General features: G+C 38.4%; 1 protein-coding gene across 1 annotated transcript in view; it reads right to left on the bottom strand.

The window, feature by feature from the left end:
- The window catches only part of LOC132139481 (nuclear receptor corepressor 1-like), a 101,858-nt gene that overhangs the window by 7,151 nt on the left and 71,106 nt on the right, over nt 1-23,601 (bottom strand). Inside the window, exons 24-38 of the mRNA XM_059547852.1 lie at nt 22,564-22,728; nt 11,797-11,957; nt 11,523-11,643; nt 11,288-11,383; nt 10,250-10,332; nt 9,989-10,157; nt 9,587-9,706; nt 9,393-9,473; nt 8,859-9,085; nt 8,380-8,710; nt 8,031-8,251; nt 6,285-6,465; nt 5,451-5,600; nt 935-1,066; nt 674-815 (exon numbers count right to left, since the gene is read on the bottom strand). Of these exons, the coding sequence (XP_059403835.1) occupies nt 674-815; nt 935-1,066; nt 5,451-5,600; nt 6,285-6,465; nt 8,031-8,251; nt 8,380-8,710; nt 8,859-9,085; nt 9,393-9,473; nt 9,587-9,706; nt 9,989-10,157; nt 10,250-10,332; nt 11,288-11,383; nt 11,523-11,643; nt 11,797-11,957; nt 22,564-22,728 (2,380 nt within the window). The remainder of the gene's footprint in view (nt 1-673; nt 816-934; nt 1,067-5,450; nt 5,601-6,284; nt 6,466-8,030; nt 8,252-8,379; nt 8,711-8,858; nt 9,086-9,392; nt 9,474-9,586; nt 9,707-9,988; nt 10,158-10,249; nt 10,333-11,287; nt 11,384-11,522; nt 11,644-11,796; nt 11,958-22,563; nt 22,729-23,601) is intronic.

Raw genomic sequence — 23,601 nt, 5'->3', positions numbered from 1 at the left:
TTGCATTCATGTTGTTCTAAGCACATGAGAATTTTATGTTTGAACACAAATGAAGATCACAAAGGGATTCCAAATGAACTGAATTGTTTAATCCAAATATTCTGAATAGATTCGCTCACTTTATGATCAGATTAAATTTAGGTTTTTATTCACACGTGTCTCTCTGCATCATCGTTGTGGCACGGCTGACACAGAATAGCGTACGCAGTTTGCTTCCAGCGGATATTCTCCAAAATGGTGCTATGGTGATGCAGAGAGGCACAGATGAAACGAATAGTTGAATAAAGTCGTTATTTTTGTTTTCATTTACAAAAAGTATTCTCGTCGCTTCATAATGTTACAGTTGAACCACTGATGGCAGATGGACTATTCTGACGACGTCTTTCATACTTTTCTGGACCTTGACACTGTAATTTACTTGGCAGTCTATGGTACAGTCACAAGCCTCCCGGTTTTCATCCAAAATATCTTAAATTGTGTTCAGAAGACGAACAAAGCTTTTACGGGTTTCGAACAACATGGAGGTAAGTGATTAATGATAAAATTTTCATTCTCACCCATTTTGGAGAGGAGTAACCCTTTAATATACTACAATTAAAGTTAATGTGTGCATTTCGAAATATTAAAAAAACTATATAAATTATATTGATGTCATTAATAGCGAATTGCTCACATGAGTGGGGTAATGACACTCTTGGAGTTGGTGCCCTGGAAGATGCTCGGCCGCTGTTGGAGGACGCCCTCCTGTGATCTCACAGAGGGTGAAGTGGAACGCAGGAAACTACGGCTGCCTGGACGGCCAGGTTGCTCAGAACCTGCAACAAAAACAGAGACCCATCCTGAGAATATTGGCAGAATCCATCAGTTTGTTATTGACTGAGCAGAATGGATCATTATTGGTGACATCATTTCCTTCTGTGTCTATTAGTTGTACCTCCACACATATATTCTACTGCTGCACGTTCTCGTTCTCTCTGATCTCTCTCTCGCTCCCTTTCCCGTTCCTTCTCTCTCTGACTCTCCCTCTCCACAATAGCTGCAGTGGCACTATGATGGGCAGGATGTCCTGTAGGGAGTGAAGAACAGGAAACACAAAAACAAAAAGTGGGTTTACAACCAAAATGGCCTTTGACACTTGCTGCACTTTGACAGGGCCAGCTGTGTTGTTGTTGTTAGGCATAGCAGACAAATTCATGAGAACAGTGATGTGAAATTATCGCAGAAAGATATACATTTATATGAATAACATTGGCATTAATCCATTCATCAAGACCAGGGCTTGAAATATTTAAAAATCCCCGGTAGCCCTCGGGCAGGCATTCTTTAGATTTTGGTAGACCAAAATGAATTTAACTATCCGGGATAAAAAATAAATAAAATACAGAAAAAGACATCGACTTAACTTCACTGTGAAAAAATCAGCATGACCAAAAACTTCACTTTTTCTTCAAATAACAAGTCAAGAGTTTGGGGTGCAACGGATCGAAAAACTCACAGCTCGGATCATATTACAGATTTTGAGTCACAGATGAACAGAGTTCAGATGAACAATTTTTTTTTATTATTCAAATAACACTTTACTCCTTCAATACCACAGCAAAAACTAGGAGCATATAGGGATGTAACGATTCATTTAACTCAAATGCTATTTTTTCAATTCTTTTTTTTTATATTAACAAAATTTGATTTTAAATAGAATTTAAAAAAATAAAATTAAATCATAAAAATTAAATGTCTTCATATAAACTAAGGCTTAGCCTGGGCTCTTTCTATTTGTAATTAGAGGCAACCACTGCATTTTTATCACAATCCAAACAAAGATGCTACATAGGCCTACACGTTATATAGATTGCAATTAGATTGTATAATTTCTAAACCTGAAGCAAAAACAGAATGGACTGATTTAAGCTTTGTGAAATTTCTACATAAAACATCTGAATGAAACAAAAACAGTTTGATTCAAACCATATGTAAAGACAGCACATGGCATGATGCTAAAAGATCAGCATAGTTACTGGTGTTGTAGCACAACACAGACACAGGATCCATGAAACACAGTTCTGAAAGCATATCCACACAGAGTGCAAATATATCTAGGAATATCATCCTTTTGCAATTCATTTCACGCCATAATTCCTCTCTCAGCTTGAACAGACGTTTAGACAGTCAAGGTCTACTCACCTTTAGACCACCTGCACTCCCAAGACAAACTTTAAATAATGACAATACTGAGTCAAGGCCAGTATTTGCCAATATGATGTTTGAGATGCACACACAAGTGGGCAGTAAAGACAGGATCTCAGGGTAGGGGAACATGAAGGAGAAGGGAAGTATGTAGCAAATAGCTCTTTAAATTCCAACTAATATCTTACATATACTTAAATTTTAAGCTACAATCTCATGCAGACAGAGATTGACACCAGCAGCTCTCTTCATTCTTTATAATTGTCAATAAACTCAATCTAATCCCTCATAATGATACTTTGTCTGTCAGCACATACAGGTTTCAGCAGGAAGCCTGCTAAGGGAATAAACTGATCTGAACAGATTATGCATCTTTTGGACTGGTTGATTAAAATAATTATTTATTTGTAAATTTGACTAAACTAGAGCTGCGTGTTCAGTTTTGCTAATAGCCAGTGAAAAGAAAGAATATAAATTTGAAGTCTTTAGAGTCACACTTGGATATGAAAAATGAGACTCAAGCAGGTTTGGGTCCAACACTCAGCCATGGGTCAGGTTGATACTAATAGCCTCGGGTTCCAGGTCATTTTAAATAAATGTACCAAAGATTTCCATATTAATATTAACACAAATTTCCTAGTTATTTGATGTGTAACAAACTTTATAAGTAGGGCTGCATGATTTATTTCACGTGATTGTCATGTGTCTCTCGTCAGAAAAGCCGGTTCTGTGATTAGTAGCAAATGTCCATCACCTGATTTCAAATAGAGTGGCACTTGGTACTACACAGAGCCGTACGTGGTACTACACAGAGCCGTAGTTCACTGACAAGCTACGCAATATCACGTTCATAATGTAATGCGATTCACCTGCGATTATGACACAATATTGCGTAGCTTGTCAGTGGACTATAGCTCTGTGTAGTAAGTAGTGGTTGATCAATATTGTTTTGTTTATTTTTTTTTTTACATCCGATGCCGATATCTTGGAAAGCAGGGGGCCGATAGCCGATATAAAGTTGATATAATTTCTTTTTTACATTAAGAAATTTTAAATCTTTTGACAATGGATTAAAAAATAAATGTGTAAAATAAAGATACTTATACTTTAGATAAACTATTTTTCACAAATAAAATAAATGTTTAATAAAAATATAATTAAAAAGGAAGTAAACACTATCCAACTGGGCACTCAGTATTCTGGGAAGTTTGTGTGCATTGGGAATCATTTTTCAGATAAAGCCAGGGTAACCCTCACTTTACATACAGCACACAGTGAAAATGACATGAATATGACATTAGACAAATGTATGGAATTATATTTGCTCAAAAAAAAAAACTGAACGTAACTTTTTCAGAAACTATCAAAAATATGCCATTACAAAAGAAAAACAAATGAAAAAAATGAACTCAGTCGCACAAATTTAACAGGCTCTTCAAATGCGCTTCATTCTTTGTTCATGTTTTTCAAAGATTAGTTTTCGTTAAACCTGGATTCTGAATGCATTTCCACATATTTTGTTTACGCTTTGCAGTTTTTTGTTTGGTGTTTTGACACAAACCTCTCGTCTGTACTTGCAGGTCAGAGAGCACCTGTCCATCAAAAGCTCACTATCCAATCAGAGCAGATCACTGTTAAGCCCGCCCCCAAGAGAGGTTTGTGTCAAAACACCAAACGAAAAAACAAAAGTTTGCAAGGTTTGTGATATCAAATGTTCATTAGTCATTCAAAGATTCGTTTAAATGATATAATTGAGTATTTGCTTAATGCTGATGACAAACGAGAAAGTATTATAATGTTTGCCTATTGCAAACAATATAAAAGCATACTTTTTGTATAGATTCATTCCTTTAACCGTTCTATCTGATTATAAGAAAGACTTCATGGCGAACAAGAGGCATTGCTGCCGTTCTTAGTGCCGCTCCGTTTGATAGCAGGTGATGGACACTTGCTACTAATCATAGAACCAGCTTTATTGATGAGACATGCATAACAAATCGCATGCGATTAATCATGCAGTCCTATCTACGAGTGGTTCATTTACTTGGATTTGTGGAAAAACAATGCACTGTTGCCCAAATAAAGCAACAAAAAATAAAGCACAACTGTATTTCTTTGTGTTTTTGATCAAAACATTTTGGGAAAATCTACAGAACACATTGTCCTACATTTCTGACATTTCCACAAACTGTTACTAAGGAGAATGGATTTAATATATAAAGTAGGAAGTCGGGGCTCCTTTTAAATCTACACATACTGAGGAGTTGCTAATTTGTCATCTCTGATTTTGGTATTTCTAAAGCCCCTTTCACACTGCACATCGGACCCGGCATATTGCCGGAACATTGCCGGGTCACCTTCTGTGTAAAAGCAACCACGTCCCGGGATTGATTCCGGCATTGAACCCGGATCGGGGACCTAGTAACATTGCCGGATTCAACCCGGGATGAGCGCTGTGTGAACAGAAGCCAGATCTAATGCCGTGTCAAAGTGATGACGTGCGTTATCGTGCGACTCTTTTACCAGGCTGTTTTGAAGAAAGACCAACGTTCGCCACAAAAAAATGTGCAAATTGTAATGAAGCAGAGATATGTTAGTTCCTCACTTTCCGCGCTGACGCCGAGATCGTTCGCTTGCTTCAGTGAAAGTATAACGTGCCTAGCATTTTCGACTCGTACATTACACGTCACGCCCTGATGGCACGTGTCGTTACGGGATCTTTACGGGTTGTGTGTGAAAGCACGCACATATCCCAGGTAATCACTGGCAGTGTGAAAGTGCAAAATCTAGCAACCCGGGAACAATTGCCGGAACACTTTACCCATGTATTTGCCGGAATGGCACTGTGAAAGGGGCTTATGTTGCTGCTTTCTGCATGAAACAAATAAAAATGAATGAATGCACATTTTGTTCGGATAGTAAGTGATTTGGTTCGGGTAGAGATTTTAGGGGCAAAGAAGACCTCCAGTATAAATGTGCTCTTTTTTTGTATTATTACACTATCAAATCACCACAATCAATTCAAACTAGATAATAAATCTGGTGAAATGCAAATCCTTTTGTCATGATGCTGTAGATTTAGTAGCAGCGCATTGCCACCATAGCAGTGCAGAAAACAGCTTACAAGTTAGACTTAGGTGGAAGAAAGCACCTCGAGCAAAACTAATCTCAGTGCAGCAGCACAGGGCGAGTTTCTAAAGCACCACCACCAGGACTGGAAGGGGAAGTTCAGGTGTTGGATAGGAGAGGAGGGGTGGGATCCTCACCTGGAGATATGGAGGCAGGGTTAAATGCCCTAGCAGGGAAAGGGGTCTGAGGTCCAGGGATGTAGGTGATGCGGTCCAGGGAGGGGGAAACTGTGCCCCCAGGGTGAGGTAACAGGATAGTAGGTGGCATCTGGGCTAGATCAATTATTCCTTTTGCAGACAGAAGCAAAGGGCCAGAGGGTGAGCATCCACAACCAATCAGCTTCAACTTTAAAGAGCCAACACCCTCTACTGATCTTCTAGAAAAATAGACTAGAGGAAGACTTAAAAATTTGTAGATTTTTAATTTGTAAGAGTTCAATTACAACTCTTACACTAAGTTTCCACTAAGCGATGGTTTTTCTCTAAGCAAAGCAAAATTAGAGCTAGAAATACGGAGCAATGTAGACTGGAGATGTAGACAGCAGGACCTGCTAAAGATCTGAGGTCAAACTCCTTCAGATTGAAATTGCAGTTTTACTATGAAACTTTCCATAATTTTTATTTTTTAGGCAAAATGTTGCATCAGACCCATGTCAACTTTTAACAGGTAACCTTGTTCCTGTAGTTATTACAATAGGGTGCAGAGTGAACATACATTACCAAAAATAAAATGTTGTGGGCCTACTGACAGACAGGTCTAGTGTATGTCAAAGAAACAGCCCCAGCCCTGGATTTAACAAATGTTTTGAACTCAAATTTCACAATTTTTGCTTGAGGGTCATTTGCTTCTGATGGTCTGGAAAAGGTTGCCACTAGTTCACACAAACACCACATCTACAGACTACATTCTTCCTTCAATACTTTCATTCACTTTCACGAACAAACACAGACACACAGAACCACGCCCCTTACCTCTAGCTGGTGGGTAGGGGATGGCAATTGACTGTTCACGTGGTGACAGTCCCCTTGTGACATCAGGGCGCATCTGCTGTGAGGTGATGTAATCATTCAAAATGGTTTGCCGAGTGTTTTCCATCGTGTACAGCTGGTATGTGTTGGGGTAACCAGTCGGCGATGGTTGCCTCGGGAACATGTATGCTATTGAGAGGTGAAAAGACAGCTGTTTCTAGTCTTGACGTCAATGGTGTGGATATGCCACAGTAGTGGAGAGTTGAGAAGGAAATTATTATCTAATGCATGAGAGCAGGCTGAAAAACCAAAACAAGATGTTTATCAATGAGATAGGAGTAGTGCTTTTATGAGAGAACCATTACTCAGAACATCACACAAGAACTGTTTTTCCTGCTTGCCAGTCTGAGGGCCGCATGGTTTCAGAACAGAACTAATTCATAATTCACTAACTTTACATTCCTAGGCAAAGCATAGCTACCTATACCAATGTGCTCGGAGCCTGATTAACTAATGTAACAGGTCAGTTTAACAAAACAAAAATCAGATTTACAAAACTGTTTTTTTTCTTTTCTAATATAGTTAAAACAATATATGTTCTGTATAAAGAAAAATCAATAATCCACTTCAAATAATATTCAATAATCCACTTCAATTAAATGTGTCTTAAATTCCAAAATGTAAGATGTTCAATGAATATATTGGGTTGTTTCAATATTAAGTATTACAGTTTATTACTACTGCAATTTTTACAAAATCTAAAATACATTTATAATCACACATGAGAGTTTATTCTAAAGAATATATATATATATATATATATATATATATATATATATATATATATATATATATATATATATATATATATATATATATAAGAACTTCATTATGAACCCAAGTAATCCTAAGAACTTAATTTATTCTTAAGAAGATTTTGAATCTGGCCCCTGCAAAGATTCCATTAGGGATGCAATGATACAATTTTTTCAGAACCGATCCGATACCAGAAATTCTGAGTATCTGCCGATACCGATCCAATCCGATACAGTACAGTTTTTTTTTTTAAATCAATGTAGAATTTCTATACTTCTCTGTGTTGACCTGATCATCACTCTTTTGTTTGTTAAACACAATCTACTACATAAAGACAGCTTCATTCTAATGAAAAAAAAAACTAAAACAAGTGAAAAAATATATAATCAATCTAAAAATTCTAGAAAAATCTAGTGAAATGTTTTATTTACAAATAAAAGTGAATAAGTCTAAAATCTGGTAAAATGTACACATTGCTCTTTGTTGTAAAAAGTGAATAACTTAATTAGTGGATTAATGCTTACTGGAGACGCGAACCTGTTCAAACAATTCAGTCCGATTTTCTGAACTGGTTCAACTGAACTGTTTGATTGCTGAATGGAGGATGACAGACAGCTGCAGCTGAAAGAAGAGTTTGTGAACTTGAATTTAATGACTTTGATATTAATCTGTACCTCTCACTGAACTACAGAACAGCTTCAGAACACTTGAAATATGTCCATGAAAACGTTTTGGTGCTTTATAATGTTTTTGTGCCTTTCGTGGAGCTCAACAATAACACAGTATAGTATACGCACAGTATCGGATTTGGATCAGTCTCGTCTGACCGATATCCGATCCACAGAAAATGTCAGTATCGGAGCCGATACCGATCCCGAGTATCGGATCGATGCATCCCTAGATTCCATAATGCCTTCAATTACCTGGGTCCAGGACTCTGTGGTGAAAAGCGAGGCTGGGGTCCAGGTGTGGTGGTAGGTGGGTCCGGTACACCTCTCCAGGTACTACAGGTCTATGGTGTGGGTCAAACGGGCTGTGAGAACCAAGAGGTTCACCCCCGGACACAGGCGACTTGGCAGGAACACTGTCCCTCTGGGTTGGAGTCAGTGTGTTCTTCCTCTCATGAGAAGCTGGTTTACCTGTTGCTATACTTCCTATTTGAAAAATAAATCAGTACAATGAGCTGTACAATTGATGTAAGCTACGGATCAGTGCTTAATTGTTATAACAACAACTATCTGGGGGCAATTAAGAGAGAAATTGAGAGATGCTGCATTCATACCGTCTTGCCCGCGTAGCAGAGGAGATCCTCTGGATATGGAGGTGCCGGTGTATGTAGGGGTTCTGCGTGCATTGCTGTCCTCATACATGCCTGGACTGAGCTGAGATTTTCCCGCTTCTGTGTGTGTGGAGCGCAGGACAGAGGTGGAGTTTACTACAGAAGTGTGACGGACACGTTCGGACGCCTTTGCATCCTCATACTTGGCCCTCTCTCGCTCAGCTGCCTCAATGGCAGAGTGTGAGATCTTCACTGGGCTTGTGATCAGAGATTTAACATTGTGCTTGATGGCTGATGGGTTCACAGTACTGCTCTCGTACTTTAGAGGAATACCCTGCAGAGATGCACATTGAGAATATTAGAAGATGGAAAGATAAACAGTTCTCTTAAGGAATCTTCTATTTGACTGATCTTAATTTGATTTGAATGTTCTTCATTGACACATTTCATTGTGGGAACAGTTACAACCTCAAATCATGTACCTGAGTAATGGATCCTTCCAGAACAGGAGTTTTTCGACTATCTTGAGTCTCCTTACGGGGAATCTCGTGAATTGAGCGGCCCATCTCCTTTATGGTGTTCACCCCCTCATATGGTTTACCCTTCGTGATGCCTCCCTCAAAAGAGCGTATGGGTGGACTTTCCCTCTTGATCTGTTTACCATATTTGGAGGCCTCATCATAGACTTCAGCAGAGCCTCTTGGTGTTCCTGGAACATGGGAAAGAAGATTAAGCATGATCTAGAAATTCACATACATTTTGCGAAAAATTAGTAAAGCAAACATGCAAGTAGGTACAGTATTATTATTTGAAATTATTTACAATTCTTCATACTAATAGATATATGCTAATACATTTGCTAACATAACAATAAGATGTGACATGAAAAATACTGTATGAAACCGTTTGTTTACATCACGTTGCACCTTGCGTTATGAAAACAATGTTTGGGAAATCACAATAAAACCTTGATGTAGATAGTTTGATGTTGGATATTCATCCAAATTATGGTATACCTTGCATGATGGATCCTGTGAGTATGGAGCGATCCTTAGACTCATGAGGATTTTCTCTTTGTAATGCTCTGCTGATCAAACCTGACAAAAAAAAAAAAATCAAGGAAAATGTCTTTAAAAAGATTCATTTTAAACATAATTGCATCTTTTGTGCATTATCCTTCTCAGATAAAGAACACTAAAACATGACTAACCTTCATAAGGTGCCGTCTCACGTGTTGGGTGTCCACGGGACCCCTCCATGATGTCATATGTGCGCTTGAGATCGAGCCCCATTCGTGGGCTTCTAGTGCCCTCTCTAGGGTTCTTAACGGCTGTAGGAACAAAGTGAGATATATTATTGGAATAAAATAAGTTTCCATAAAAACAAATACTGCTCTTGTTGCACAGCTAACAATGACAACATTTAACCCATACAAATTAAGCACTTCACCATCTGACTCCACTTGTGCTGTAGCATGACTAGAGCCGGGAAATATAGCAAAAGAATTATCACTCTATAACTATAATTTAGTAACTATAATTTTACTATTAAGTATCACTGAGGTATACAGTGGTCACAAGCACACCAGACAGAAAGCAGTTCAGGCTCTGACCATCAAAAGAGAGAATGTGTCCGCTTTTGCCTTCATAGATAACATGAGCTTTAGAGTGAGCTTCAGCTCGGCTCTTCTCTGGGCAGCTCAGGTCCTCTGTGGCCAGTTTAGCAATAGTTCCTTTCAACAGATCTGCTGCTACATTGGACTGAGCCAGCGCAGGAGTGCCCTAGAAAAGAGGAAAAAGCGAGAGTGAGAAATACTACACAAGTATAAATGAAAATTACTCAAATACTACACAAAGGCTTAGGATGAAGATACCTGTGTAATGGAGCCTCCTCTGAAAGTCAAGCCCTCTGGGCCTTTTCCAGGTGGCCCTATCATATCTGGAATCTGTATGGGTCCTACTAGCAGCAAAGGAGAGGAAGAAAACCATTGTTTTTTTGTGATTGAATGGTAAGACCATTGGTTCTTAATCCTGGTCCTGCACATTTTACATGTCTCCCTTATTTTACACACCTGATTCAGATTATCAGCTCATTAGGAGAGAGATCTGTGAACTGATCCATGAATTATAAGGGGCTGTTTTCACCTGGTCACTTCATGCATTTTGTCAAATTGGATCAATATCTGATCGTGAAAAGACCAGGTGTAAATGCCTTCTGAAACACATTCGAGACGGATATAAATCCGATCGCTCAAACCACTTCAGGAGGACAAAACTGGACAAATGTAAATGCATCTGGTTGTTGAAACCACATATGCAAATTTTACTCCTCCCAAAATGTTAAAATAATAAACATGTAAGAGCATGTTATGGCATACTATGATCAGATATGACTGCTGCAGTAATGCATCATGCATCGCCGCAGAGGAGCTGAACATCTCTTCAACAAGGCGATGCTCAAACTTCCACGAATGAAACTGAAAGACGGTCAGCACACAATCATCTCCATTAAAAGTAGTAAGACAAACATATCTTTCCAGTGCTGATGCCACACACTCTATTGCGGTCTTTGATCTTGAAATGAGCTGATAATTATTAAAATGCGGAGCTTATCTTTTGATTTAATTGACGTGAAATTATAGCGCTGAAATTTAAGATCAGATTTCTATGTTTTGCGACAACACATTTACAAGTGTAAATGGAAACGTTTAACAAATCAGATGTGAAAACGCATGAAATGACCAGGTGTAAACAGACCCTATGTGTCAGATAATGGAGACATACAAAATGTGCAGAGCGGAGGGTCCCCAGGACCAGGATTAAGAGGATTACAGGATTAAGTAAAACGGTTTACTTTTGTGGATTAATTCTTGATTCTTTGTCATTTTATTGTATATTTTAAGTCATCTCACCTCTGACCACTCCCTCATACTGAGCTCTGGATAAAAGACCCTCCGCCTGAGAGCTTTGTCCACGTGGAGAACACTCCTCCTGCTTAATATATGATACTAAACACACACACCAAACACAATCAGGTGTTTAGATTAAACATTCATTTTAGCCACAAATGTCATGGCTGAGTGTAGTTAAGATGAGCTTGATGTTAGGATACAGATGTATTTATACTTTCAATTCTCTCTTGCTCACCAGGTCTGGCAGGGTCCTGCTGTCTTGGCAAGCCAAGTGAGATCGACCCTCCTGTGGTCTTGACTACCTCCGGTACATACACAGCCTGCATTTGAGTAGGAAGGTATGTTCCTGGTGTTCCCTGCAGGGAACAAGGAGGGAAGACACGAATCAGAGTGGAATACCAGGAAAGCCCCTGATCCCCTGCCTTGATCCCATTACATGTAGGAAGTATTTAAACTTAGCAGAAGCACCACAAGTCTAAAATAACAAATCAACAGCATTTCTCTCTTACCTGTGAAATGGAGCCCCCCTGAATGAAGGAGGGCTTGTCGGTGGGTTTGGAGTGAATGAGGGGCGGAGGAGACGGAATGTTGGACGGCCTGTGACGGGGAAAAGCCATGCGAACATCTGACATCTGAGTCTGAACTGCCTGGTTTGGTGCCGGCTGAAGAACTGTGGGAATAAAAGGATAAGAGGAACAAGGGATGAATAGGGCTAAATAGGATCACTCTTTATCCTTGCAGTAGACAAAAGTTCTTCAATCTTAAGCATAATTTATACTTTGGTTTTTAAGTGTACGCTAGGGAATTTTATATTTTATTTATAACAGTTCTATTAGGCAGTGGTGGGTCGTCAGGGTCAGCAGGGACTTCTCTGCTTGCCCTATAAAAAATAAAATTGTCTAAAAAATGTATTATTATTAAGGTATCATTTTCATTTGTGTCATGTCCACAAAATGGCCTATGATTAGTTTCGTTAAGGTTGAACTGGAATATCCTACATAAAAAAAAGTCTGGGTCCAGCACTACAGATAGTGCTTCCCTTTTGTTCAAAGATGTTGCATATAATTCGTAAAGAGCATTAGTGACAGGACCATCAGCCAATCAAATTTTGACGTTCCATGACAGCACGCCCTCTGGGACCAGCGACGTGCCCAGTGCTTCCCCAGCCAGGATTGGCAGGTTTTCTCGTCAAACCCACCCAATCGCCTTTTGAGGGGTCTCCTGTTAAAAATCGCACTACAGCAGTAAAATACAAATATTTGGTGGGGTTCCCCTGGTAAAATTCACATTCCAGGGGCTAAATATCACGTAACTGAGGTCGCTTCATACAGCAGACATGAAAAACAACCTGCAGCAACAGTGTAAAATTAGCCCCATTTGGCAACACTGCACTTAGTTGCGAATTTCCAAGCCACAGTCGCCGGGCGCCTCTACACCAGATCTTGTTGCCGATCTGCCCTTTTCAAGGCGTACTTTTGCAGACAAAAGAGGAATAACTGAGAAAGGATAAACTTCTCAAACTGAATTTGCTAACAAGGGTTTTGTGCACCATTTCAAAATTGCAACTGAGTGGCTAACAGAACAAAAATAAACATAGCCAAATAACTTGTGCTCGGTGCTAGCACAAGAAGTTATTTGGCCATGTTTATTTTTTTTAATACAAGTAAAGGGACATTGAATGACAGACGCATAAACTTTATTTACAAGTGACGGGTGGGTGCTTTGTTATTTGACGAATATTGTATCATGCACATTGTTTTGTAGGTGTGCGTGGTGCATTGATAAAACTGGCTTGGTATGAGGATGTCCAGCATTTGTACAGTTTTGCTGCTGTGGGTGCGTCGTCATTTTAGAGTGAAGTTAACGTTCATAGTGACCCATTTATTGGGGGATTACTTTTACTGATCCATGTAGTGAAATTTACTCTGAATTTAACCAATCCCCATCTAGCCTACTATTGAAATTATTGATCAGCTGTCATTGTTTATAAGAGCCTGTGTGGGGCATAATATGCTAATTATATGCACGTGGCTGCGTTAGCTGTTACAGAGATGTGTAAGATAGATGTGTAAGAGTATGTAGTTTACAGATGCATACTGAAGGCCCTTTTTTTGGATTTAGGCATCGGCATTCTAGACATGTGCCTATGCTCACTCGTCCAGAGGAGCCAAAACAGAATGAAAAGATATATAATATTTTCGTTATACTGTGGGCTAGCTACAACAGTAAAAGAACCAAAACAACAGATGACATTGAGCAAATAAATATAACAAACAATAGGGTAAAAAAAAAAAAGACAAAGGTGTTTTCCACCTTTTTAATGTACAGAAATCCAGGTTTCTTTGTCTCGTTCTCTCTCACAGATGCACACACATTACAGACGCGCACTCATGTGGAGACAAACAGAAACTTGTCCTCAGCACTGCCTGCCAGCACCCTGAATTCATCAGTAAAATAGTTTTGCATGACATGACCTTTCTCAGTAGCAAGGTTCTTGAGGCAGATCAACAAAGATTTGCTATTAGTAGATGCTGCTGCAGAATGCTGCTGCGAGATGCACAGACCCACGTATTCACATGTCCTCACTCTTTCTCTCTCTAATAACTGCATTAGCCTAAATATCAATGGCCCAAGCCTCTGTTATTAGCTATAAAATTATGTTTTAGAATTTGCAACAGAAAGTTCATCTTGAAATAAATAATCTGAATAATATCTTGAGGTGTGGTTGTGACACCAGGCAGGTTGTTAAAATTATTAAAGAAATAATGCACTCCCTAAGTGGTAATGTGGCCACGACGCTGGAGCCTAGTAATGAAACGGGGTCTTTCTCCATTCTCAAACAAATGAAGACATCCGATTTTTATTGACTGAATGCAAGTGCTTTTTGAGATAGAAAACTGTTTCAACTGATTACAAAATATTTTTGTTTGCTGGGGTGGTAATATTATATAGGCCTATGATAATGATCAAATTCAATATTAATTCAAATTAATAAGCAAGAAATAATTTTGCCAAGTTATGATAAGAGGCAAATCCGGCCCTGATGAGGAGAACCTATTAAGACTTTAATTTTAATGGAGATGTGGCCTTCACAAGCGGTCACATTTACAGTATCTCACAAAAGTGAGTTCATTACTCACATTTCAGCAACCATATTGGTTTATCTGCTCAAGGGACGATACTATAGAAATGAAACTTGGATATATTTTACAATAGTCAATGTACTGCTTGTATAGAAGTTTAGAATTACTATCCTCTGAAAATAACTTAACATACAGCCATGACATGTCAAAACTGTGTCCAAAGTGTCAATATTCTGTGTGAGCACCATTGCTATCTAGCACTGCCATAATCCTCCTGGGCATGGAATTCACCACAGGTGAGCTACACAGGTTGTTGCTGTGATCCTCTTCCACTCCTCCATTGTGACATAACGGAGCTGCTGGATGTTAGACACATGTGGTGCTTCTCCACCTTCTACTCAAAAGGGTTCAGGTCTGGAGACATACTTGGCTATGCCATCATCTTCATCTTCCTCAGCTAGGCAGTTGTCATTTTGGGTGTGTTTGGGGTACAGGTACATGTTGTAATCTACGTTTCCCCTCAAAGAAGCGCAGCTCCCCAGCACCAACTGCACTCATGCAGCCCCAGACCATGATGCTACCCCCACCATGTTTGACTGTAGGCAAGACAAAGTTTTCTTGGTACTCCTCACCAGGGTGCCACCACACCTGCTGGACACCATCTGAGCCAAACAAGTTTATCTTAGTCTCATCAGACCACACGACATGGTTCCAGTAATTCTTGCTCTTGGACAGGTAGTATTCAGGAAACTGTTGGTGGGCTTTCTTGTGAGCCAGCTTCAGAAGTGGCTTCCTTCTGGGATGACGGCCGTGCAAACTGACTTGTGGCCTATGGTCAGAGCACGGACAAGCTGACCTTCCACTTCTACAACCTCTAAAGCAATGCTGTCAGCACTCATGCGGCTGATTTTAGAAGCCAGCTTCTGCACCTGATGCACCGCACGAGGACTCGACTTCTTTGATCGCCCCTTACAAGGCCTGTTCCAAAAGGAACCCATCTTGGAAAACTCTGTATGACCCTGGCCACAGTACTGTGTAGAGCTGAAACAACTAATCGATTTAATCGATTAAAATCGATTATTAAAATAGTTGTCAACTAATTTAGTCATCGATTAGTTGCTAAATAACTTTTATTTGCCGTAAATGGCTCATTTCATGCATATTTTAAATCTGCGGTGACCAAATTGTGGCAGTAATGAGCCACCGGAGGTTTTACTCAGCCAGTACAGCAGGAGAAGTAGTGAATAGCCAATAGCTGGCCTCGTTTTATGTCACGTGCTTCCCGAACAGCTCTCTGCAGCATTCAGCGAGATGGTGGAGGCAGACGGCAGTGGAGTAAGCTCGAGAAAGAAAGAAAAAAAAGAGGAAGATAAAACTAATCCAACGAAGTCATCCAAAGTGTGGGAGTACTTTGAGCCTTCAAAAAAAAAAAAAAAGAGTAAACTCTAAACTTTGCACTACTGAACTGACTTTTATATGTTCAGATTCTCCAGTACAATGTTGTTTGCAAATGTTTAGATGTTTAGTCGTAAAAGCTGATAACATTGCTTTTTAACAGTTAACATTTAAAGCTTTACAAACATGTTCTGTGATCAGTTTTTCGTTTACCAGTTCATAATTCAGTCTTGCAGCCTAATTATGACTGAATGAGAGAAGTAAATGTTTAAATGTATTTGAAATGCACTTTTTTTTCTAAGTATTCACTGCTCTTTTTCACACAACAAGTTTTTTTTGTCCATTTTTTGTCATATTTTTTCAATACTTTTTTTCTGATGGATTTTACTTTAAAATGTGAGTTCCATTCAGGTTTCATGCCATTGGCACTTTATTCGAATGACTGTTTACAATTTCACAGCATAAGCTATGAAGCTGTTTCCCAGGTATAAGTTGTGTGTTTACAGGAAAAAAAAAATAATAAAATGCAATGTACTGCAATTTTATTCTGTTTTATTCTTATTCTTAGTGAAAATATGTTCTGAAAGATTACTTAATAAGCTTTGTTCGGGATGTTAAACTACTTTAGGAGCCCTAAGGACTGCCATGGTGAAAACATTATTTGAAATCTCCTTGTGAAATTTGCTAGAGTACGTATGGGTCAGTGTTTTGATTGCAGAAGAGTTCGACAAAGGATTACTAGCACATAATAAAACACAACTCCAGGTATGTTTTTGATGTGAAAATGACAATGCAAAATGGTTAAAATCTCTAAAAAGTCTGTTGAATGATAAAGACTCTTTAATAATAAGTTACTTGGGGGAAAAAATGGGCAAAACAAAAATATAAGTACATAAACCGATTAATCGTAAAAATAATCGACAGATTAATCGATTATCAAAATAATCGTTAGTTGCAGCCCTAGTACTGTGACTCAGTTTCAGGGTGTTACCGATCTTCTGATAGCCTAGTCCATCTTTGTGGAGAGCAGCAATTCTAATTCTCAAATCCTCAGAGAGTTCTTTGCCATGAGGTGTCATGTTGAGCATCCAATGGTCTGTATCAAATCACCAAATCTTAACTGCTCTAACAAGACACACAAATTTGTATGGTCCTGTCAAGCAGACAAAAACCTGAACATGATGAATAGGACATGCGACTTTGTTGTCACTTAGGGAGTACTCACTTTTGTTGCCAGCTATACTGACAATAATGGCAGTATGTTTAGTTATTTTCAGAGGATAGTAAATCTATACTGCTATACAAGCAGAACATTGGCTACTTTAAAATATATCCAAGTTTCATTTCTATAGTATTGTCCCTTGAGAAGATATACTAAAATAGTTGCTTAAATGTGAGGGGTGTACTCACTTTTGTGAGATACTGTATATATATTTATTTTATACTAATAAATAGTTCTGTTCCTGACTTCTGATTGGTCAATACACTGAGTGTGTTTACATGCACCCTGTTGATGCGATTATAATGAGATTTTGGCAATATGGCAATTAAATTTTACCTCATGTAAATGCAATACTTAGATTTAAACAATGCGATTAAATTCATAATGGCAGCAAGCATAATCGTATTAACATAACGTATGCTGATTTTAATCGAAATATACAGGCATGTAAACACCTTAAAAGTGTGCTTGCAACAAACATGAATGATGTGCCACCCACCTGTAATTATATGCAGATTAGAAACAATGGTAGGGAAGAAAGCATCCCATTTCTGGGGAAAACAAAACTCGCTGCCACCAGTCTGTTCCTTACAGAACAGTGTAGGCAAACAAATTGCCATCTCATTTCTATGGCTCCGAAAAAGCATGGAATACACCCATACAAACATGTTTTGCATTAGACTTAAAGTAAATAAATTAAAACAGCAACCAGAAACACGCAGTTTGTGAGTCCATCATTGGTGCTGTGCAGTGGGGTATGTGAATAATAGCAGTAAAAAAATAACCACAATTGTTCGCGAAAAATAAGAATAATGGAAATTGATTATTGGAAATAATCACAATCTGTGCACAAATAAATACAGTCTTTGTTAAAAAGCATGCAAAAATCCTCAACACTGTAACAGCTATGACAACAGACTCCACTGCAGATCTCTCATATGGTAGTTATTTTTGTTGCATAGCTAAATTCTGATATTGCAGTGGCTGTAACTGGAAGGACACAACTTCCACAGAAAGAAAAAAAACACACTAAGGAGGATACAAATGGTCACTCAAGGCTGTGCTATATTTTGAACTCCACTGAGCATTGTGCCTAACAACGACCTTTAGTCGTGACTAAACACAATACAGAACGGCCTCTCAGATTCAAGGCTCAAAACTTCTGACCTACTACACACAACCTATCAAACTTCAGCAGGACCTGCAAATGACTTTCACAAAACAGCCCAGCTTATAAACTAGACCAATAAAAAAATAAAAATAAAATAAATCTGACACGTTCAAAATAAAATGCTATTTAAAAGAAAGTTGACCGAAATGCAGAGAGCCTCAAATGAAACCCTGTGAATAAAGACTGACAAAGACACACAGACCTGAGTCTAATCTGAAGCTCTTAGCATGGGAGGAATGAAGCCTTCCTTCGCCTCTTCTCACCAGTGACTCACAGCCCGACTAAAAGCACTTCTTCCCTTTTCACACAGCCTAGCCTCTCACTCAACTCTTTTGAAATATTGAGTCATGAACCCTCCTGTCTCCTGCGGTGTAAAAAGCATGAGTCTAGAGATGAGATCAGGTGGTCTCTGCAGTTCTTTAATGCAGGGTGTGATGTTCTCACAAATGTAACAGATTATCGGTTGTAATCATGTGAATCATGCGATTCTTATGAACAAATAAAAACAAGGTCTTACCGTACAGAAGTCAGTAGAGTTAAATTGTTCAAGCATGGTTCAACCTCTCATTCAGAGATACTATGTAATGCATGTATAAAGGTTGACCACATGATTTCCTGGGGTATAATGCAGAGAAATGAAAGATTACAAACATAATATGGACGGGCAATACTGTATTTGAATATTTGTGCTAAAAATATATATATATTTGAATACTCCTTTTATTTAAATGAAGTTTAAAAAGAAATATGTTATTTTTAATAGTCAAGCATTTGTCACCATTTCTGAACAGGTTTATTATTAGGCATTAAACAGAACAATGTTCTAACAACATTAAGTTATATCTCAAAGTTTTCTTTTAGTCAGATTGCATGGTCTCGTGAATCCTGTTGCTTCACTTCTGAAATGCTCTGTGAGTTGTCACTGTGTGGAGGATGGAACAAAACCTCGAACGCATCTCAGATGCATGCAGTGTAAATAAGGGGTTGCACCATGTCTACACCGGATGCGCTAGTTTGTTCTGAACCTCCAAGTAAGGTAATTCCTTGTCCATCACAACTGCATCATCAGTAATGGTCATGTTATTGATGTAGCATGCATGTAGGACACAGAGAGAAAGTTTGTTGACCAGGTCAATAATGCAAAAATCAATCATTTCACTCAATCTGGGTCCTCACAGCAGATGTCACAAAATACCAAAGTCTCATGCCAAAGTTCATTATGAAACCTGATCATCACAAAACAAATAAACCAGCAGGAGCGACATTGTTTTTTCTATCCCTGACAGAAACTTCCAGTGTGTAAGCGCTTATCTCCATGAGAACAGTTTCCAGGTTGAAAGGGTAGGGATGATAAGGGAATTAGGGATGCGCCAATCCGATACTCAATAACTCAAATACATGACCGATCAAATCCGATATTGGGCATTGTGACGAGTGGGGCGGGGCCGAGGGATGTGGGAACACGAGTGAGGCCGGTAGAGTGATTGGGAAATCCGCTACACCTGCGACCCACCACCGGTCTTGAGTCCCACAGAGGAGATGGAAGGATATAAAACTGGAGCGACGACAGAGAAGGACGAGAGAGGACCAGGCCTGGGCATTATTTTAGGTTTTGGTTTTATTTTGTGCGCACCAGTCGTCCGTGAGGGGCTGGTGTGCTGTTTTGTTTTATTTTGTGATTATTAAAATGTTATTTGATTGTCCGCCGGTTCCCGCCTCCTTCTTCCCGATGATTACCAAGGTTTAATTCATTACAGGCATATACTAATCTGTGTTATCATTAAGCCCCAAGAAACGTACAAAACTGTTATAAAGCACTATAAAGTTTTTCGTCCACTATATTCCAAGAGTTCTGCAGCCATTACATAGTTTAATAATAGATGAATATTTAAATTGTTAAAATTCAAGTTTTCGTAAACTCTTCTCTCTGCTGTGGCTGTCTTGTCATCATTGTCATCATACATTCAGCATTCAAACTGCATGTCACATTCAGTTACGGCGATCAAGAAAATAAAATTCTCTCCAAGATGTTCCTATTATTATACATGATCTGTAGATAAAGATCAATGGTTGTGCATAAATGGACTTTATCTTTCTGGGGTTTAGTGCCGTTTCTAAATCATGTTACTTTCTACTGGATGTCTGTTAGATTACAACACTGGAGTAGAGAGCATTTCAATTTAAAACTGTTAAAAGAAAATGCTCAAACTGTTGCACAGACATAATACACTATGCATCCAAATCTCTTCCCACTGCACACTGTGACTCAATGTTCCTTCAAGCACATCATTCTGCGCAAGGGATGCGCTTAAGTGCTTTGTGCCGCTCTGTCTTATATTATTATAATACTTTTGTACAATGAAAGATTATTAATAGCCTTTCTTGGTCTGTCCTATCTATCATATACTGCTTTCCTTATTAATGTGCTATACATTTAAAATAAATATATTTTAACTTTATAGTATATATTTGTGCTGGGCAATGATAAAAATTTTTAATCACAATTAATTGCATGATTTTTACATACTGGCCACACCGCATCCAGTGTAGACAGCATCACTAATTATAATGGGTTCTATAGTATTTTGTTGCACAGTGTCACTCGCGACAAGTGTAGACACAGTGTTAGTTTCACCCCAAATGCTCTCATTGGTTGAGACGCATGATGACAGCCATCCTAAACCAGTACTGATCAATATCCCACCCCTCCTGTGTCCCATGGTTTGTCTGTATGTGTAATCAGAGCCAGTGAGCAATGGACCTTCAAAATTGGAGTTATGATCGATGATCAGCTGACTTTCTCAGACCACATTGCTAAAACGGTCCGATCCTGCAGATTTGCTTTATTCAACATCAAGAAGATCAAGCCCTTTCTTTTGGAACATGCTGCACAACTCCTTGTTCAAGCTCTTGTTCTGTCCAGGCTGGACTATTGAAATGCCCTCTTGGCAGGTCTTCCAGCCAATTCTATCAAACCTTTACAACTGATTCAGAACACAGCAGCAAGATTAATTTTAATGAGCCAAAAAGAATACACGTCACACCTCTGTTTATCAAATTGCACTGGCTTCCAATAGCTGCTCGCATAAAATTCAAGGCATTGATGTTTGCCTACAAAACTACCACTGGCTCTGCACCTATTTACCTAAATTAATTACTTCAGACTTATGTGCCCTCTAGAAGCTTGCGTTCTGCAAGTGAACGTCGCTTGATTGTGCCATCCCAAAGAAGCACAAAGTCACTTTTACGGACTTTTAAATTGAATGACCTTCCCAACTCAATCCGGGCAGCTGAGCCCTTAGCCATCTTCAAGAATCGGCTTAAAATCCATCTCTTCCATCTTTATTTGACCCTCTAACTTTAACACTCACTATTCTAATTCTATTCTTAAAAAAAATCTAACTACCTTTCTAGCCATTTTGTATTCTATTTTCTTTTCATTTATTATGCAATTATGTGTGTGTGTGTGTGTGTGTATGTGTAAAAGATCTCTAACACTACCTTGCTCTATTCTTTTTTATTCTATCTGTTTTCTTTTTATTTATTACCTTATTTAAAATCCCATGCTAGGTGTACTGTGTTAACCTAACTGAGACTTGTTATAGCACTTATATATCATTGCTCTTTTTGTTGTTTTTGATTGCTTCCACTGTCCTCATCTGTAAGTCGCTTTGGATAAAAGCGTCTGCTAAATGAATAAATGTAAATATAAAATAATAATAATAAAAACTGCATTAATGCACGATAAAATTATTGTCAACAGCCCCATTATATATTTATGTAAAAATATATTTACTTGTTTTCCAAGTAACCAGATTTAGTTCTACTCTTAAAATTCACTTTTATTTTTTACCCACTAAATAATGTTTTTTCACTAAATTGTTAGGATTTTATAAAATTATTAATTCTAGAATAATACTACTTTTGCGGCTGAATTATCCACTGACCTAGTTTATAATGGTATTTTTGTCATTGATTATGATTTTTTTTTTATTGGTTATTTTTCTTTAATATTAAGTTGTCGATATTTAGTAGATTGTGTTTAACACACAAAAGAGTGATGATCCAAAGTGACTTCCAACTATTTTATCATAAGAGCTAACAAAACAAATATTTTTTATCCAAATAAATGCAGCTTTTGAGAGCATAAGAGACAAAAAAAATCTTGTCGATTGAGATTAACACTGTTGGAAGATGTTTTCATTAGTAGACCTTCAGTGGGGTCTTTATAAAAAAAACAAAAACAAATTGTGCCTTTGATTTGATTCGCTCTTGTTGCTTAAATGCTTTGAGGGTCGGACTATAGTTCTTAAACTCCATTTTACTCTCAAACATTGAGTGTTGCTGAAAAAAGCAAGCAGCAGGTTTCTAAAAAACTTGAATACATGGTGTAGAGACTGCTTACCTGGAGGTACACTGTAGCGGGTGGCGTTACTGGCGTCGGGCTGAGGTGAGGCTTTGCTAGGCTCCCGAGGAGAGAGTCTGTACGGAGAGCCTGGTCTGCCCACTCCACCATGAGATTCCTGCTCCATCAGCTTCAGGTCATATGGCATGTAAGCGAACGGCTTTCCTAGAGACAGTACAGAGAAGAAAGTCTATCAGATACTCAGACATCAAGCAGACAGACAGACACAAAACAGATTGTTAAGCGCACTTTCTAAAAAAAAACCCTCTCTATTAGCGATTAAGAAAACATTATTCAAACCATACAGACTCATCATGCATAAATCACAGGAATAGATATAGAAAGGTTAATTCAGTGCTATCACTGTAAATGCACTGGCAAGAGAAATGTCAAGGCAGGTTTTTAGAGCTACAGTCAGCCAGTCTGCAAGGACAAGGACAAACAAAACTTGGTGTTTCTAATGGATATCATTACAAGAGAGTGACCTAATGTTCCTTTTGGTTGGCTGCGTTCTGTCTGGCTCTATCAAAAACAGCACTGTGTTTCTTAGCTGAGAAGAGCAAAATCCACCGTCTCTCTCCTGCACACTTGACACCCTTCAAAAATCTGTTTTGGAGACCCAGTATAAAACAGAGAGGAGATTAGTTATTATTAGGATAATAATAGTTTTACTTTGGGGAGGTCAGGCAATGTTATGATTACCAAAGTGTAATTTTAACCCCTTATTAACTAAAATGAACTAAAAATTAAGAGGCAAAGGCAATAAGCAAATTCACACACTGGTTAAATCTCTCTCGTTACTGTGAACAATTCATCCATGCATGCGTTTCATCTTAAAAACTGCTCTGGCCTTGTAATTTCATTAACCCTCTCAGGCTCAAATTAAGTTTTAGTAACTTAGTAACTTTAGTAACCTTCAGAGGTGGGTAGAGTACCCAAAAACTGTACTCAAGTAAAAGTAAAAGTACTTCTAGAAATATTTACTCAAGTAAAAGTAAAAGTACTAGTCTTGAATAGTTACTTGAGTAAGAGTAAAAG

The sequence above is a fragment of the Carassius carassius genome, chromosome 4, assembly GCF_963082965.1.
Source record: "Carassius carassius chromosome 4, fCarCar2.1, whole genome shotgun sequence".
In the NCBI taxonomy this organism is placed as follows: Eukaryota; Metazoa; Chordata; class Actinopteri; order Cypriniformes; family Cyprinidae; genus Carassius; species Carassius carassius.
The sequence above is the reverse complement of the archived record's forward strand: the minus strand, read 5'-3'. Positions and strand labels throughout refer to the sequence as shown.